The following is a 20,098-nucleotide window of genomic DNA, read 5'->3' on the forward strand; positions in this document are numbered from 1 at the left end:
TCCTTATATAGCGCTCCCCTACTAGATCGGATATCCATTAGTGGGATGAATGACCCCCCCCCCCCCCCGGGAATTCTGTTTACTCACTTTAAATTGAGTATCCGTTTCCCTCCTTTTCCTGCTAGGATTGGAAATCCTGTATTTTACATATCCATACAGTCGAGTTTTTAGGTTTCCGAAATAGTGTAATGTAAAAAAAAGTGCTTCGAATCATTGCTATTTGACTCGGACCTGATCTCCTAAATTTAAAATTTTATTTTATTGTTAGAAAAAATATCCAAGATAAAAATATGCTAAAAAAATAATAATAAATTACAGGAAGTAATTACTCGGAGATCCAACCACTACTCTGCGCCAACAGGGAGAGGAAACCTGCAGACAGGGCAAGAATTGCTCCGCGCCAACCACTCCTTCAAGCACACCTCATGAAATCGATGGCGGCAAGGCATCACCACCTACCCCTCGATGCGGAGGTCAACGCCACCTGAGTCGGCTTCCCACGCCGGAATCTCCACGGACGACACACCGCCGTCATCGGCGCCGCTCCTGTGCGTCGGAGAGTCGTCCATCGTGAAGAATTCAACTAGTGATTGGTGGGCGAGGCGAGAGCAACGCTGCGGAGGTCCTTATATAGCGCTCCCCTACTAGATCGGATATTCATTAGTGGGATGAATGACCCCCCCCCTACTTGTAAAATAGATGGAGATATCTATTCTCACCAATGAATATAAAGGGACTATCTTCTAAACCGCAAAACGTCTGAATCAAAACTCAATATAATACAAGTGGTAGTCTTTCTACAATACTACCCGAATAAATAGGATTACTGATAAAAAAATTCTATCATAATTTTATCAATTTTATCGGTATAAACATTTAGTGATAAATTACGATAAAAAATAATTTATCAAGAGATAATTTATTAGAAGAGTTTACCGACGAAATTATATTTTCCATTGATGATTTCCAACAAAATTAATTTCTATAATCATTATTTCCCGATGGAAAATGAATTTCCATAGCAAATAATACCGACAAATCACCAATTCCATTAGTAAATCTACTAACAAAATTAGTAATTCCATCAGTAATTACTGATATAATCACCAATTTCATTGGTAATTTATAATAAGATTTGTCGACGGAATCACCAATTTCATCAATAATTACCAACAGAATCGATGATTTTGTCTATATTACATAATAAGATTTACCGATGGAATCACTGATTCTGTCAGTAATCCATTTCGATATTATCGATTGAATAACCAATTCCGTCGATATTCGATTGGTATTAAAAAAAATATATAGCAAACAATTTTTATGTAAGCTCTAACCTGTTTACAATTTTCACATATAAAAGAAATTATCACAAATAATAACATTTCATACATACAAATAATTTAAAATGTTTCACAATCCACACAATCACATTTCACATTCATCTATACAATCCATATGATCACATTTCACAACCACACATACAAACACATTTTTATACATTTCATACAATCCATAAAATCACTAACACAAATAAACAAATAAACTAATAGAAAGTATCTAAATATCCATAATAGAAACAATCACAATCACAATCATCTAAAACAAATAACATCTAAACATTCATACAAACAAACATTGATACAAACAAACTAATAGAAAAAAATAACATTATCCATGCATATTCATAATCCAAATAGTACATCCATATATAAAATAATAATAGAAAATCCTGCATAAAGTCAAATGCAATAGATTTATATTATATTTATGTATAAATAAAAATATTATATATATGTATAACCAATTTTGATACCTGAATAGAAGAAATGAGCAAACGATAATCATCAATGTCAAAAGATCTGAACTCCTGAAACATATAGTAATACAATATTTAAAAATTAGCATATTATATTATAAAAACAGAATAAATATATTTTGCATGATTTATGTATGATAAAAAATTTTGAGTTTTAGTTAAACAAACATTAGAAAAGCTAATTATCGAGATCTAATAAATCCTTAGTCTCTTATGAATTAAAATGCAATGGAACAAGTGGTGGAGGCAAATTAGCTATGAACGCTCGTATATGAGTCATGAGAGCATTATGATCCTCAGCTCGCTTCTTATCCTCATCGGCTCGCCTCCGATCGTCCTTGGCTCGCCTCCGATCATCCTCGGCTCGCCTCCGATCATCCTCGGCTTGTCTCTGCTCCTCAACAGTCATCCGTTGATTCATCCTCTGATCTATTGAGACAATTTGAGTGCATAGTTCTTGATTTTTCCGTCTTAGAGACCACATCTCAGTAGAAGAAGAGGAAGAGGAACCATCCCAACCCCTAGGAATCCTTGAACGATCAAAGGACGTAGAGGGTGGTGTTTTTTTGTCTGTCCACCGACAATATCATAGTATATCTCATTTAGTGCATCGATGAATAGATGTTGTGACTCTCCCCTGCTAGTGACTGAGTTGTCTGAGCCACTCTATCTGTCATTTGATCCTGGAAAAATAAAATATGAATACTATTCAATTGGATCATAATTACTAAAGTTAATCAAGATAGAAACAATTAAATGCAATAAAGTGAATAATTTTAAGTGTATCACCTTCAATCTAGTATCGACAAATGTGTCATTATTTTTCTTGTGGGTCTTAAGAAAGACCTCCATACAAGTAGGTTGATAAACTAGTTCACGTTCTGCATACACAAATAATTTAGGATAAAATTATACAAATTTAATAATAAATACAAAATTTATTTATTTAACTTTAAATTAAACTCACTAGATCCATGACATGTTCAACAATATATCTGGATCCTGACGTATGTCAAGCCGTTATGATGCTCAGACCACTTGACTTTGTATTTTGCAGTGCAAGCTAAACTCATTTGATCGGTCCGAGCTAATTCATCGTAAATCATTTCAACTACATCTTACCACTTAATGGAAAGAGGAAGGAAGTAATACCAGAGCTGACATTGCCTGGCCTTAGCTCCGAGGATGGTATTCATGATCATACGTTGGTTAATGATTGGTATTTTGTGAGTTGGATGGATGTTGAACTGGGATGGACCATGGAGAACTCTGGCATAGATGACGGTGTGCTGACATTGGATGGTCATATACTATGGACCATCATTGCGGCTAGGTTCATGCATTTTGACATCGGGTATGGCAAATAGCTCAAATATGAATGATGAAGTACAGACATCGGACATGGCAAAGAGCTCAGACACTGAATGGTTACATGGATTCATACCTCTGTGGTGTCGTGCATGGATTGTTCAGAGGCTCTAGCTTTGGATATTGACAGTGCCAGGGTGTTCGCTGCCTGCAGTTGGATGATACCGATATGACAGTCTACTAAATTGGGATGGTATTTATGATCATGTGTTCCACAGTGAGTGGTGTTTTATGAGGATAGTACCCATGAGGGTGCACGTGCATGTATGTGATTTCACACCTTAGACAACCATTTGGATCAGATACTTCATTAGATACGAATAGCTTTCTTGGGCCACATGTTCTGTTGTACCATTTTCTTAATGATATATATTTACTGAAGGAAGAACAGGATTCAGTATTACCTGGGATCAGGTTGTTCCATGGACAGGAGTAAGCAAAGGCCTATATGAGAAGAAGGCCTCTAAATTTTCCATTGCCAGTTCAACAAGGTCGTTACTTGACTCGATTGTAAGCACGGCCTGGTGACTGGACAGCACTACATTGTCCATACGAAATAGTTCCTCCGGAACAGCAGGCTCATGTTCGAACACATCGAGACCAGCACCTCCTATCTTCCCTTGAATCAAGTGTTTCACTAACTCTGCCTCATCGACGAGAGGCCCTCTTCCTACATTTATAATTATGCCATCTTTCCCTAATGCCAACATAACGTCCTTGTCGATGATGTGGTGGGTTTCCTCTGTGAGAGCACAAGCAATGACCAACACATCACTTTCGGCTGCAAGATCACAAACCGTGGGGAAGTAGGTGTAAGGAAATAATGGCTTTTTGTTTCTTGAGAAGTATGAGATTGAGCAACCAAAAGCTTCGAGTCTTTTCGCAATTTCAGATCCAATACTCCCGAGTCCAACAATGCCAACCCGTTTGCCTCCTAACTGCAATACAGATGGTAAACGTTTAGTTTATTCCTTGACATACACTAACCAAATTTAGCAGAAAAATGAGATGGTTATGAGTTTGCAAAAAGATACTTGCATATGAAACACAAAACGGTTAGTTGAATTAAACTGGAATACATGAACCAAGTGAAACATAAATCTTGTATTTCATGTATCTAGATAAAATAAGTCTAACTAATGATGTATGGTCTAGGAGTTTCTATTGAGTAGTATAAATACTCATGTAATATGAAGTTGTAAGATAAGTATTTTATTTTTCAATACAAAGTTATTATACTACAATTCTTTTTCCCTTTCTAGAAAGCTTTTGAGAGTCCATCACCTTCTAACAAAGAGGTATCAAAGCTAATGACATCAAAATCCTTTTCTTCCCAATACCCTCAACTTACCAAACTCAACTATGAGAATTGGTCACTTAGAATGAAGGTTATTCTTAGATCTCAAGGAGCGTGGGATATCGTTGAAAATAGTTTTGAAGAGCCCTTAGATGTGACAACTCTACCTCAAAACCAAAAGGATGCTTTGGAGAAAGGAAGAAAGAGAGATCAAGATGCTCTTACTATCCATTAAGGTTTGGATGAAGACATGATCAAGAAAATAGTCAATGAGACAACAAAGAAAGTTTAGAAGACACTTCACAACTCTATTATGGGAGTAGACAAGGTGAAGAATGTGCGACTTCAAACTCTAAGGGCTAAGTTTGAATTACTCTTTATGAAGGAGAGTGAATATATCTCTGACTACTTTACAAGAGTTTTTGCTTGTTGTCAATCAATTGAAGAGACTTGGAGAAACCATGTTTGAGGTAATTAAGAAGGTACTACGCTCTCTTAGCACAAAATTAATCATGTTGTTGTTGCAATTGAAGAGTCCAAAGATTTGGAGATCATGATCGTTGCTGAATTAAACAGATCATTACGGGCTCATGAAGAAAGGATGAACTGTGGAAAGCAAGAACAATTAGAACATGTATTACAAGCAAAGACCAATTTGAAGACTAAAGGAGGTGGTTATAGTAGAGGTGAGGCCAAGGATGAGGCAGAAGCCGAGGTTCAGTACATGACCATGGTCAAGGTAGAGATGAGCAACCTTCTCAGTTTGATAAAAGAAATCAAACATTTTCAAGAGGTCATGGAAGAGGTAACTATGTGAGGTATGATGATAGAAGAAATAAATCTCAAACTGAATGTTATTCTTATCACAAATTTGGGCATTATGCTTGGAAGTGTCAATCAAATATGGAAGAAGAAGAGGTAAATCTAATGGAGAACCAAGGAAGATTATGTAGAGCAATCCTTGTTTCTTGCACTTAAGGAAGACACTATTGGAAAAGCAAACATATGGTACCTTGATAATGGAGCTAGCAATCATATGACGAGTGATAAAAGTAAATTTGTGGAGCTTGATACAAACAAGAAAGACTTTGTAAGCTTAAGAGACAACACAAAGGTGAAAATTGAAGGCAAAATTACAATTCTTCTTGAAACAAAGAATGGTGGTTATAAAGTACTTTGTGATGTTTATTATGTTCCAAAATTGACTAGCAATATCTTAAGTATTAGTCAACTTGTGGAAAGAAATTACAAGATTCATATGAATGATTGTATGCTTTGGTTACGAGATCAAGATTCTAACCTTGTTGCTAAGGTGCCTATGACTAAGAACAGGATGTTCTTATTGGGCTTGAAAAATTGTGGATCTTTGTGCTTGAAGACTTATATCCAGGATCCACCATGGATTTGACATATGAGGTTTAACCATTTGAATTTTGATGGACTCAAAACTTTGGGAGATCATAAGATGGTGAAAGGGATTCCAAAAATTGATCACCCTGATCAAATTTGTGAAACATGCTTACTAGCCAAGCATTCAAGAAAGAGCTTTCCAAAGCAATCTGTTTCAAGAGCAGCCAAACCACTCCAACTTGTCCATGCTGATGTTTGTGGTCCTATAAAGCCCAAATCTCTCAATAAAAGCTATTACTTTGTGTTCTTTATTGATGATTCCGATAGAAAGACATGAGTTTATTTTTTGAAGCAAAAAATATGAGGTATTTGGTACATTCACAAATTTCAAAGCTCTTGTTGAAAAAGAAAGTAGATATCAAATTCAAGCATTAAGAACCGATAGGGATGGTAAATTTACATCTAATGAATTTAACAGCTTTTGTGAGTTGCATGGAATTCGTCGTCTTTTGACAGTTCCAAGATCACCCCAGCAAAATGGAGATGCTGAAAGGAGGAACATGACAATAATTAATATGGCAAGGAGTATGTTAAAGTCTAAAGACATGTCTAAGGAGTTTTGGACTAAAGCTGTGACATGTGTTGTGTATCTTTCAAATCGATCTCCAACAAAGAGCTTGAAGAATGTAACACCTCAAGAAGCATGGAGTGGATGGAAGTCAGCTGTATCACATCTACGAGTATTTGAATTCATTGCATTTGCACATGTGCTTGAATAAGAAAGATCCAAGTTAAATGATCAAAGTCATAAACTTATTTTCATTGGATATGATAAAAATTCCAAGGGGTCTAGTTTATACAATCCACATAAAGGAAGAGTTGTATTCAATAGAGATGTAGAATTTAATGAAGATACATTATGAGATTGGAGCTCCAAGGAAGAAGAAGGGTCTTATGATTTCCTTCCTTACTTTCATGTGGAATAGGAAGTCCAATAGAAATCTACTCCACCAACAACTCCACATGCACCTGGGTTATCAATAACACTGGGATCATCTTCGGGAGAAAATACTCCAAAATATCGAAGTCTTGATGACATCTACAATGAGACTTATGCTATTGATGAAATGAGTTTGTTTTGTTTACTTGCAGATATTGAACCTTTGAGCTTTGAAGAAGCAAAAGATGATGAGAAATGGAGATGAGCCATCGATGAAGAAATGCAAAAATGCAAACCATTGTGAAGAATGATACTTGGGAGTTAGTATCACTTCCAAAAGACCATGAGACTATTGGAGTTAAATGAGTATATAAGACAAAGAAAAATGCCAATGGAGAAGTAGAAAGGTATAAAACATGACTTGTTGCTAAAGGCTACAAGCAAAAACAAGGTATTGATTATGACGAGGTATTTGCTTCGGCAGCTTGATTGGAGACAATTCACTTGTTGATATCTTTTATCGTTCAAAATCATTAGAAGATTTATCAATTATATGTTAAATTTGCCTTTCTTAATGGTTATCTTAACAAAGATGTTTACATTGAGAAACCTATTGAATATATGGTTAAGGTGCATGAAGACAAGGTCTCGAAGCTAAAGAAGACATATTATGGTCATAAACAGACGCTAAGAGCTTGGAACAATTGACTTGACAAGTATTTACAATAAAATGATTTCTTGAGTTGCATCCATGAGCATGCACTCTATATGAAAGAAGAAGGTCAAAGTTTCTTACTTGTTTGCATTAGGTGGATGATCTCATATTTACAGGAAATAATCAAAAAATGATTAAAGAATTTAAGATAGTCATGAGTCATGAATTTGAGATGACTGACATGAGACTCATGACTTATTTCTTAGAAATCCAAGTAAAGCAAATGGAGGATGAAATTTATATTTCATAAGAAAGTTATGCAACAAAGGTTCTTAAGAGGTTCAATATGTTCAATTGCAAACCTGTTAATACCCTATGCAATTTAGAGCACAACTCTCCAAAGTGAAGAAAGGAGAAAGCGAAGATTGATCCAATTGCTTTTAAAAGTCTTATTGGGAGCTTGAGATACTTAACTTGAACAAGACCTGATATTTTTTTGCAGTTGGAGCTGTGAGTCAATTTATGGAGAATTCAACTGAGTCTCACATGTTGGTAGCTAAAAGGATATTTCGTTATATTAAAGGTACTCTTGATTATGATATTCTTTATTCATCTTCTAGCAATTACAAGTTGACGAGCTATTGTGATAGTGATTTTGCGGGAGACATTGATGATAAAAAAACAACAACTGGTTTTATATTCTTTCTTGAAAATAATGCAATTTCTTGGATTTCAAAAAAGCAAGCTATTGTGACACTTTCCAGTTGTGAAGCTGAGTATGTTGCAACTACTTCTTGCACTTGTCATGCTATATGGTTGAGAATATTGAACTTCATTTGGAGCAAGAAGATGCTACAAGGATCATGATTAATAATAAGTCAGCTCAAAATTTGGCTAAGAATTCGATGTTTCATGAACGTAACAAGCATATTGACATTGTAGGATCAGTGTGGTCAAGAGGAGGGGGGGGGGGTGTAAATCTCGACTTGTCGCTTTCTTTTCGATTTCGTCCGTTCTATCAAAGTCGTTAGTAGCAGCGAAATATAAAATAAAGTATAGGAAAAATAATATTCACGGGATTTACTTGGTTCCCAACCCCCTAGGGTCAGTACATCCAAGGCCTACGCACTCAAGTAGGAGTCCACTAGTGGTCTCCTTTCTGGAAACTTTCCGGAGGCGAAGAAACCCGTCTTAAAGTTTAGCAAATACAAGCATAAAAGAATGATAAAGTAAATACAGCTTGTAATAAAAGAAATACAAACAAAAACTTTGTTGAGCTGATCCGGAAGTCTTGAGCGCAGCGTACCCTTCCTAGAGTTTCCCCAGTCGCAAAGCTTCGCCTAGTAGCCTTCCTTTTGAGTACACGGAATATGAGTAGTAGAAGAAGCGATGTGTTGAACGTAGAGCCTTCATCTCCTTTTATAGAGTTGGATCAACTCTTATCTGGATGAAGTTATATCTAGATGAAGCATATTTGGATAAAGCAATATATGGATCAAGTCTTATCTCTATCCACTTTATCTGGCTTATCCTTATCTTAATCCAAATCATAAAGATAAACCAGATCTTTTACCACATTATCTTCCATATCAGCGTTTCACAACTCAGTAATTTGGACCAAGCCCAGTCGATCTACCAAACTGCTGGTTCGGTTTATTGAACCGGTTTGGGTCCAGTTCGACCGAAGTCAAGTCCGGTTCACCCATTTGTGTTTGTCTTCTCTCTGTTTTGTTTTCAACTCCAGGTTCCTACAAAACAACCAAACATACACAAACAAGCAACCTTACTCTTAATCTTGTAAATCTACTTGACCTACTAGGCTTACCTATTGCTTAGAGGTTCCTCCTCCAAGTCTACCACCTAAGGGTCAATCCCTTAGGATCAAGCTGTACTCCTGTAAGTCTACCCGACCTATTAGGCTTACCTTGTGCTTAGAGATCTCTCCTCCAAGTCTACCACCTAAGGGTTAATCACCCCCTTAGGATCAAGCCGTACTCCTGTAAGTCTACCCGACTTATTAAGCTTCATGCTTGGACTGTATCCAAGACTTTACCATTACCTAGGGTTACCTCCCCCTAAGATTTTCACTGTCTAGCTTTACACACTAGGACTTCCACCATCTAAGGTTACCTTCCCCTAGGATTTTTATCACCTAGCTTCACTCACTAGGGCTTAGCTTCACTCATTAGGACTTCCACCACCTACGGTTACCTCCCCCTAGGATTTTCACCACCTAGTTTCACTTACTAGGGCCTAACTTCACTCACTAGGGCCTAACTTCACTCACTAAGACTTCCACCACCTAAGGTTATCCCCCCCTAGGATTTCCACTAGCTTCACTCATTAGGACTTACCCTTACCTAACTAAGTTAGGACTTTTGCTAGTCATTTAGTTCAGACTAGACTTCTTTCTTCCAAACATTAAGTCTTGTTTGGATAAACTCTTAGTCAAACAAGCCAAACTTAGGTATATTGTCAAACATCAAAACTCTTGAGGTTGATTGCACCAACAGACACAAGATATCATTTTATTCGAGAATACATTGCAAAGAAAAAAGTTGAACTTGAGTATGTGAAGACTATGAATCAAGTTGCTGATATTTTTACAAAGCCACTCAAATTTGATGATTTTCAAAGATTAAGGTTCATGCTTGGAGTAAGGAAGATTCAAGTTTGAGGGGGAGTGCTAGAAGTTGAATTAAACTTGAATACATTAACCATAAATGTTTTATGTATATGAACCAAGTGAAACATGACTCTTGTAATTCATGTATCTAGATAGAATAAGTCCATGTATCTAATTAATGATGTATGGTCTAGGAGTTTCTATTGAGTAGTATAAATACTCATGTAATGTGAAGTTGCAATATATGTATTTTTTTTCCAATGCCAAATCATTATTACTACAATTCTTTTTCCCTTCCTAGAAAGCTTTTGAGAGTCCACCACCTTCCAACAAAAACCTACTTAAGCAATCGGCTGGTGCCAACCAATCACTCGCCATAAGATGATTGTCATCGCTCAGGATCAGTCCGTCATGTAACTACATAGATTTCTATTAGGTTCTAAACTAGCAACTCAAAGAGCAAATCATGTTTACGTTTCAGCATACAAGACAATCTTAGAGGAGAAGAGGAAACATACTCACGGTCATTATCATCAAATCATATTTGTCTCAGACTATTAAGAACAGCTACATGAATCCAATCTATTCATTGAACTCTTTAAAAAAGCATATCATCAATATTATTCAATCAATAGAATGAATTTTATTACATCGACTTAGTGTTTTCTTTAATAACCCTCTCCCTCGTTCAAGTGAGTTTCAATTGGCCAAGGGGCTATACTCTAAATCTAACCGGAGTTGGTCCATGCCCTGCCAAGGATAATTTCTGCCCCAGGTCTGCATCACTCACACCCATTCCTAAAGAAAAATGACCTTTCTTTCATTGGTGTCAAACCTAAAGGGAAACCCTCAACATTCTGTTCCAACTCCCTTTCAAGTTTCTAAGTAAATCTTACCGTGAGTTTTCTATGACTCGCAATGTTTCAAAAGAAAAGATATGAACACAATGATAATATTATCCATAGATGAGTAATGGGATCTTGGAACAAAAGTATTAGCATTTTGATTTATACTTTTGAACTTCAGATTCAGATCTAATTTCCGCAGATTTGGATCGAGATTAAAACAATGAATGGAGCAAAGGAATGTTTAACAGAAATCGTACTTTACGTCCGGGAGGGAAGTCTCCGGCGACGGGCCACAATCCCCGGCGGATGTACCGGTCGGATGCCGACACGCGGAGGAGGACATCAACAAGGAGGCCGAGGGCGTAGTCGGCAACATCACGCGAGAAGATGGTGCCGGCGTTGGCGACGGCGATGCCTCGGCGCGCGCACTCGGCGAGGTCGATGTGGTCGACGCCGACGCTGGTGGTGAAGACGAAGCCAAGGGAGGGGAGAGCGTGGATCAAGGGTGCGTCGACGGAGGCCAGGGGGTTGGAAATCACAGCGCGGACGGCTGCGGCGTGGGCGGCGAGGAAGCGGTCGAGTGGCATCGTTGACTCCCACGGCTTGAGGAGGCGGAAGCGAGCGGAGAGGGCTCGCTCCAAACTTTGCTTCGGGCTGAGAAAGAGCACCTGCGGAAGCCGCTCCGGGTCGGCTGCCATGAGGGACGCAGTAACGAGGATAAGGATGTAACAGGGTAAGCAGGAAAAAAAAGAGAGCAAAAAGAAGGAAATAAATAACGCAATTTCATATTGCAAAAGTTCGTTGCTCAAGAAAATGTAAAGTACCTTAGATGGGGTGTTGTCATCTAAGATATTGGGATCGAATTTGGCGTGATTGAGCATAATCTTCTCCATATCTTGACCATTTGCACTGATGACTAGTAGTCATTCATGATTTACCTTCTCCGTGTTGGTCTAGGGACGGATTGATGGGGACATTAGGGGCGAACGAATCGTCTTTTGCCACTTGAATGAAAATGTAAAGTATCTTATTCCTATTTTATAAATATAATTTTTTGAACAATTGAGTTTTCATAATACAGAAGGAAATTTTATTTTTAAGTTGAATTGCTCCATACCTATTTCCGCTATGCTTTTCTAACCAACGACTACAAGTAAACAGAAATTTTCTGATAACTTTTCTCCCTTCCTACCAACAAGTTACAGTCGTTAGTAGTCTGCTGCCTTTTTTTTTACAACAGTTAGATTCCAACGACTTCCTTATTGATATGGGAAGCCTCACCATCGCATTCCTCTAAAGCCGCTTTTCTTCTATTCTTACTTGAGTTATCTCAAACCTTCTGCCACCGCATAACCGCTTCTTTTCTCTCTTTCTTTTATGTTTTTCTCTCGTACACACATCAACATAATCCTTTAATTAGCCGCATCCGCCACCTCACTCTTATTTGTTTTTTTTTTCTTCTTTTATTTTTTCTTTTTCTTTTTAAAAAAAATCCTTCCTCATTTCCTCTTTTTCACTACATAATGATTTTCTCATTTTATCTCCCTCTTTCTTCTTGCTTTCCGTTTAGGCAAGAATTTTTTATTAGCAGATTTCTTCCTCTTAATCTTTCTCTCCCACAATCATCAATGAGTTACTCTAAATCTCCTATCTCTTAATATCCTCTTTTCTTCTTCATATCTTTTTTCTTCTTTCAAGAAATCCAACAATAACGAGATTCCTCTTGTTTTTTCTATAACAAAAGCAATATCATTTTTTTTTTAATTTCAAGGACATCAAGTTTCGTCCCTCTTTTTATCTTCCTCTCTCTTTCTTCTCCTTTTCTTCAACAATAATTACATTGTAGTAGTCTTTCCTCAAGTGTTGCCTTATTTAGCCATCTTCTTATAGGCCAAATAACAAGCTTTTTTTAGGGTTTGCTTAGCATATAAGAGAAGATTTTCTTCATTTGCTCTAAGTATATACAGTCATCAAAATGCAGTCTTCTTTCTTTGCTGCTCTTATTTCGGCGACATATCAGATTCCAACCTTCAAACAATAACTCTCTATCTCCTTTTAATTGTTGTCTTCTTTTATCAAAGGCAAAGTTTAACAGATTTGTTGTATCGTTGGTCGTACTGATAGTTTGGCTCTAAAATATTTGATTGGTTATTGTCAATCAAACTCAACGTTTAATATCTCCCATTGAGTTTGTCGGGTAATGACGACAAAGATAGGTTCAAGAGATTCAGAGATTAATTTCAATTATTGATAATTTATCATATCTGGATTGTAATCCAAACTATATTTATCATTATTTATATACTTCTTATTACCATAATTATCGTAATCTGTTACCATATTTATCTTAATATTTTTCTATATATTATTTTGACCATATGTATAAATAAGTTTGTTAGCCTATCATAATTAATTATTAATAATAAAAAGTAATTGTATTATATTTGTTCATCTCTCTATTCTTTCCTATGTTTATATGTTTTCGCATTATGTGATTCAACATCTTTTCTTGACTCGGAGATCCATTTGGGATTGACTCGGCATCGACTCCCTGAGCACTTGTAGTCAGCGGTCGGACGACTTTGTTGATAGTTCTAAAGCATGAAAAATATAGAAATATAAAATCTGTAAAATCTCCCGTAGTAGATCTTGATCTTCCTTTGTCGTCAGAAAAATGATCACGAACCACTTGTCGTCGGAAGAACGATCATGAATGAATCGAAAAGTTCTTCATGGTTCACAAACCAAATCCATACCTCAAATGTTCTTCTTCTCTGCAAGACATATAGTCTCGACAGAATTCTGATAGCACTTCTGATGTGCTTCGGTACCATCTGCGTACACAACGCAACAACCTTTCTTGATGCATGCACCCCTCTTGCTCCCTTTTCCTCATTGCACTAATTGCCTTGGACATTTTTTTATAGAGGAAGATGACTCTTCATCTTCCTCTACCTCCATTAATGGAGGAATGAGAAAAGGTTGGAAGGTGAAGGGGAAGAGGCACCCTTTCACCTTCTTAACACGAATATTTTCCACTCATCTAAGTCAATCCTTATAGGTTAACTGGTTACAAAAATTATATAAGTCACATAAACTATATTATAATCAAGTCACAAAGACTAGATATGAACTAGTTAGTCACACAGACTAAATAAGAACATTCATTCCATATATTAGGGAAAATGATTCGTGCGACAGCAAACACACTGAGCAATTATTGCTAAGAAGATTGTTACACTTTACATAGCTACTCTTTGAACGATCAATGCTAACAAAGTTGTTACACTTTACTTAACTGCTCTTCCAATTGAATTAGAGACACTCTCATTATAACACATAGCCTCTCTCCTAGCGGAGCATATCCGTTACCCAGGAAATATCCAATCTCCTAGTGGCACACAACTATTATCTAGGAGATATCCATGTCTTGCTATTTACCCAGATTAAATAATCTTCATCTACATCAATATGAACATCTCTAATCCCTCATAATGACTATTATGTCAAGAGCATATTTTATATTCAATATTCACAATCATTTCTATACATAACAGAAATGGGTCAACCAGTAATAACATCAAAAGATACAAATCTATTTAATCTTCTATTTTAGATAGAATCTATTCATTTTAATCACTCGCTTTCCTTGTTATGCTCCATAGATCGAATCATCCATAGTCGATATGAAACATGCTAAAGTAGCAGACACTGATTATAACTTCAAATAGATAGCTAAATATTCACTGAGGGTAAAATTGAGATTAACTTATAATCTCAAGGATCTCACATAGTAGAGAAGCAGGGATCTATTCTCCTACTACCCTTCTTGTTGCCATAGCACATGTGGTATGAATCACATGCTACGATGTTATTCTCTTTACTAAAAAGGGCGTATGTTTTTCTTAAATTTTAACATCGTACAGATTTCGATCTAGACATACCTAATGTCTAATCCTGAATTCAACATATGAATTTCAATTTGGCTTTTAAATAGATTCAGTAAATGGTGGGTACATTTACTCCGGTCATTACATAAATGATCTCATCTTGATACAATTATTAAGGCGACCCTAACTTATAGGTATGTCTATATTCATAGCTATATAAGCTTGCCCATAAGTAACGGTCTTACCTCTATTTACACTTAACAAATAGAGATGATTGTCCATATGAGTGGATCAATCTCAATCTGCCAACATGCTCATCGAGATTTTAATCCAAAATGTAACAATTTATACACTGAATAGATCATGATATTTTACAACGTGTTACATTTTACGAAGTCATAAAGACTTCCCATTCTTTGAAATGACTCTTTAGTCAATGGCTTATTAAAAAGATCTGCAAGCATAGTACGTGTAAGGATATACTCAAGAATTATCATTTTCTTGTCCACAATATCCTTTACAAAATTATGCTTAATTCTATATACTTACTTTTGCTGTGATATTTGGGATCCTCAGCTTGACTGTTACAGTACACTGTAACAGGACTCCCACTATCCTCAACAATCTTCAAATGCTTTAGGAACCTTTTCAATCAGACAGATTGTTACACAACTGATGCGCAAACTACATAGCTTCTATTGTTGACAAGGCTACACAAGCCTAGCCATATAGCTTCTATTGTCAACAAAGCTACACAAGCCAATCCACACAGCTTCCATTGCCAACACGGCTACATAAACCCGTTTCTTGCTATTCCATGAGATGGTGCCACCATTTAGCAAGAAGGTATAGCCAAATGTGGATTTTTTGTCATCAAGGTCTCCTGTCCAATCTGCATCTGTATAGTCACTCAAACTCATCTTAGATCCTTGAAAATAGATACATAATCTGTTGTCCTTCTGAGATATTTTAATATCCCTCTTCACCACTTTCCGATGTCTCGATCTTGGGTTTAATTGGAAACGACTAACTAAGCCAACATCATAACTTATATCATGATAAGTACACAACATAATGCACATCAAACAACCAATAGCACCGACATATAGTTTTTTTTTTCATTTCGGCTATTTCTTCAGGAGTCTTGGGATACAATGTTGTAATTAAGTGTTGTAGCATCTTAGTGATATAAGCCTCTTGAGACAAACTCAAAAGCCTTTTTGATCGATCTTACATGATCTTCACTCCTAAGATGTACTTAGCTTATCTTCAAAAATAATACCTTCTATTTGGGTATATCCTTTTGCAACTAAGTCGAACTTTATATTGATTAATCCATCCATAACTTTCCTCTTGATTTTGAGAATCAATTTATTCCTAATAGCCCTTCGGCCCAGAGGAAGATCAACTAAATCCCAAACTTGATTCTTTCTCATTGAATCCATTTCCTCATCTATTGCAACATACCCCTTTTTTTTCTCTAACGGAGCATCTTAATGCTTCCTCTCCCGTTCGAGGTTCATTGCGTCAACTGAGAGTGTTATTAATGCCTTATTCTTAATATCAAACCATTTCTTCGTAAGTTAAGTTGTTGAGAAGTCAACTTATGACTTGACAAATCACTTCTACTAGGTTGACTAGACTTAGACATCTCTTTTGACACATATCTTATTGATAATATCTCATCCCCTAAAAGAGGAACACTTTTATCAATATCACCTCTGGTTGGGAACTCGGTTACGAGAAAAATTACATCTTTTGAATATATTTCGGAGATGATTCCATCTAGTTGTTCACCTATGAAAACATAACCTTTGGAGATCTCATGATATCTAATAAAGATACATTTCTTACCCTTAGATCCCAGTTTCTATACTTGTGAGAATTATCATGAATATAAGTAGCTGACCCCCAAAGTCTCAGATTACTTAAATCTAATTTTCTGTCTGTCCAATGTTCATATGGGCTAGATGGAACTGACTTTAAAGGCACTTTGTTAAGTATATAGGCTGCAACTAATAATGCATCCTAGCAGATTACTCTGCGCTATCATAGACCTAACCATATCTAGAAGAGTTCTATTTCTTCTTTCAGCAAACTCATTTTACTGTGGAGTTCCTGGGATTGTTAGCTATCTAATAATCCCTCTATCATTACATATTGTCTTGAACACATTAGACAAATATTTCCCTCCATGGTCAGTGCATAAAGTCTTAACTTTACATTCCGTTTGATTCTCAACTTCGTTCATTTAACGAATGAAGCAATCTATGCTTCAGACTTATGAGAAATCAAATACACATGACCAAAACAAGAGAAATCATCAATAAATGTAATGAAATAGGAAGTACCATATCTAGCCTTCACATTCATTAGACCACAAATATCTGAATGAATTAATTGCAATGATGATTCAGTGCTTATAGCCTTACCAAATGATTTTCAAGTTGCTTTTCCATTAAGATAATACTCACATATAGACAAGTGAATCTTAGCCTGAGTGCCCAATAGACCCTCTCTAGCTAACCGATTCATACATTCTTGTCCTATATGTCCTAATCTAACATGCCAAATCTCATTAGTTATATCTACATCACTAGTTAGAGCAATGTTTGAAAAATAACCCTTAATAGCACAATTGATATCTGATTCTACATCAAGAACCATAAAATCATTTGATAAAAAATCATATCCGACTGACATTGAGTCAATCTTAAGTTCAACACTCTGGCTATAAAAATTAATACAATATCATAAATTAAGAAGATCTATAACGAAAATAAGATTTCGTCAAATTTCAGGAGCATGCAGGACATCGTATAGAAACAAAACACTACCACCACGGAGGTTGAGTTAGTAAGTGTTGACTTCTTTGATTTCAACTCTTGCATTGTTTCTTATATAGATCCATTTATTGCCAGCTGGTACCCGTCAGTACTCTATAAATGTAACTCACTCTTGAGTTATATGGTTGGTTGCTCCCGAATCTATAATTCACAAAGGATAAGAATCAGCTAATAATACTGAACTAGCAACAAAATACTCAAGAAAAGAAGACACACTTGCATTGTTGCAATATGGTCTTTTTTCCTTTCTTCTTGATTGAGTCTTATCCCATAACAACAACTTCTTTCATCTTTCCCTTCCCCTTCTTGAACCATTTTGATGTGCGTAGATTATATACACTTATTTAGCATATTTTGACGTGCATTCACATATTTTACGCATGCTTTATCTATGCACTTTCATACTCTTTGTCTTACTTTCAGCATAAATACTCTTTTTTATTCAGAGGTCTGCTCTTGTGTATTTTCTGTCTTCAGGAGTCAAATTTGGAGAAGAAATGATGTTCGTGGTTGATCCAACCAACAAGCAAAGGAAGACAACACTCGTCATGTGAGCCACACGACCATGGCAAAGGAGCGGGGAGGAAAATGACCTTGGCTGTGTGGAGCAGGCAGACTGTGTAGCTTCAGTAGAGGAGGAGCTTGACATGGATGTGTAGATCCACACGGCCGTGTCACCCTAGCAGGACGACGCCGTGTAGATCTACATGGCCCAAGCAACATATCCACATGGCCGTGTAACATTTTTAGAGAAGAGGCAAGCCCAGGCTGTGTGTGCCACACGACCGTGCAAGGTTTCCAGAGACCAAGATTTGCCAGGCCGTGTGAGCCACACGATCGTGTGAACCAGCCAGTGGCAGAGTAGTGCACGTCCGTGTGAAGGCCACACGACCGTGTGACCTTGGCCGAGAGCAAAGCAGTTGGGGCCGTGTGTGCTACACGGCCGTGGCACGTGCTGTGTGATGCCCGTGCCCTGCCCTATATAAGGGGTTCTTCCTCTTTGAGAAGAGGGGGAAAGGCTCTCCCTTTCGGGGAGATCAAGTTTGGGGCCAACCTTCACCTTCTCCAGTCTTGATCCTGCGTTCCAAAGCAATTTCCATCTCTGATTCAACTCCAGAAGCTAGGGATTGGTTCCAAAGATCACTCATCATAACTAGATAAGCATTTCTAATCTCTTCTCTTGATTGAGATTGAAATATTTGTGATCTCTTTGTCTTTGGATCTCTATCTTTATATTATGGTGTAGATTCAATATTCTAGGACTAAGGGAGTATTTGTGGCGTGATTTGATGTAAGAATCTCATGGATATGTCAATTTCCTATCTCAATGATGTTGTTATATTTTGTATCTATTTGATCTTGTGTGGATTATTGTGTTTGGATCTAATTATCATGCTTGACTGGATGTTTGTGCTACTTCTAGATCTTGTAGAGGGATTCCCTAGATTGTATGACCGAGGGGCGCTAGTGACAAGCTTCCCTGCTAATGGACGTCTAGGGAATCACCTTGAAAGGTGAAGCTAGTCTCTACAAGAAGGTGAAATATTTGAGTGCATTTATCCTCTTTGCCTTTTTGTGGATTGAATGGTGATGTGTTTCTATGTTGTATGACCATGGGGCGTTGGCGATAGACTACCTCACTAACAGATTTCATAGGGATCATGACTATTAAATTACTAGAGGTATAGGTAAAAGTTCCTTACTGGTTGACTTCTGCAGGAGAAAACCGGCAACTTCATACAAATGCATGACAATTGAGGATAAGAATTGGTAGATCACCTTACATTGGAAAATATCACAATGAAATCGAACTTCTAGAACTCTCATAAAACCCAAGTTCTTACATTTGCTTTTCTATTTCTATTTCGAGTCGCTACTTAGTATATTCACTTCCTTTGTCGATTGTTTAGTTAATTTATTGTGAGACATCTCTAGTGCTTATAACCAGTCCCTATGAGATCAATAATCTTTTTATTATTGACGATGAAACTGTGCACTTGCGGTTGCGTACCAAATTTTTGGCATCGTTACCGGGGACTGTGTCCATAACATTAGAGATAATCATTTGAGTTAGACTCGACTTTTCTTTTCTTTTCTATTACATTGTTGTAACTAGTCTTAGAATTCTATTTTCTCAATCTTATCTTTTAGTTTTGATTACTTTTTTCTGTAATTTTTCTTGTTACAATTCAAATTCTGCATTTTATATTTTCAGAATTTCAGTTCAGTTTTTCCTTTTTTTTCAAGTAAAGAGAAAATTTTGTTACTTGTGATCTTGTTCTTTGCATGCAAAGATCTAACCTTGCAGGAGATTTGTTACCTTTTGATCCTGAATTGATAGAACCTTTCATAAAAGAAAAAAAACCTCCCAAAGACATCTAGAAGAATAAGAACACTCAAATATGGTATTCAAACCATTGAAAGATTATAGAGCTCCAAGGTTTGCCCAAGAATTAGGG

General features: G+C 36.7%; 1 protein-coding gene across 5 annotated transcripts; it reads right to left on the reverse strand.

The window, feature by feature from the left end:
• Nucleotides 1-1,480: 1,480 nt before the first annotated feature.
• Nucleotides 1,481-11,669, reverse strand: LOC122042582 (glyoxylate/hydroxypyruvate reductase HPR3-like). 5 transcript variants are annotated; one of them, XR_006129302.1, is made up of 5 exons: nucleotides 11,161-11,669; nucleotides 3,592-4,125; nucleotides 2,787-3,335; nucleotides 2,609-2,700; nucleotides 1,877-2,502 (listed from the first exon to the last, which is right to left on the reverse strand). XR_006129302.1 is itself a non-coding variant. In XM_042602761.1 (3 exons), the coding sequence occupies exons 1-2, from the start codon at nucleotides 11,599-11,601 to the stop codon at nucleotides 3,598-3,600; spliced, it is 969 nt and encodes a 322-aa protein (XP_042458695.1). In that variant the 5' UTR covers nucleotides 11,602-11,669; the 3' UTR covers nucleotides 1,877-2,502; nucleotides 3,592-3,597. The 5 variants fall into 5 exon arrangements, 1 of the variants encoding a protein (XP_042458695.1); XR_006129304.1 differs by lacking the exons at nucleotides 1,877-2,502; nucleotides 2,609-2,700; nucleotides 2,787-3,335 and adding exons at nucleotides 1,481-1,732; nucleotides 1,817-1,870; XR_006129303.1 differs by lacking the exon at nucleotides 2,787-3,335.
• Nucleotides 11,670-20,098: the final 8,429 nt, after the last annotated feature.

This window comes from Zingiber officinale, chromosome 2A, assembly GCF_018446385.1.
Source record: "Zingiber officinale cultivar Zhangliang chromosome 2A, Zo_v1.1, whole genome shotgun sequence".
Lineage (NCBI taxonomy): Eukaryota > Viridiplantae > Streptophyta > Magnoliopsida > Zingiberales > Zingiberaceae > Zingiber > Zingiber officinale.

What these genes read in the sequence shown, in the direction of transcription:
- LOC122042582 (XM_042602761.1), bottom strand. Translation starts at nt 11,601, where the DNA reads ATGGCAGCCGACCCGGAGCGGCTTCCGCAGGTGCTCTTTCTCAGCCCG. An exon ending in ACTTCCCTCCCGGACGTAAA is followed by an intron (nt 4,126 to 11,160) that starts GTACGATTTCTG and finishes TCTGTATTGCAG; the next exon opens with TTAGGAGGCAAACGGGTTGG.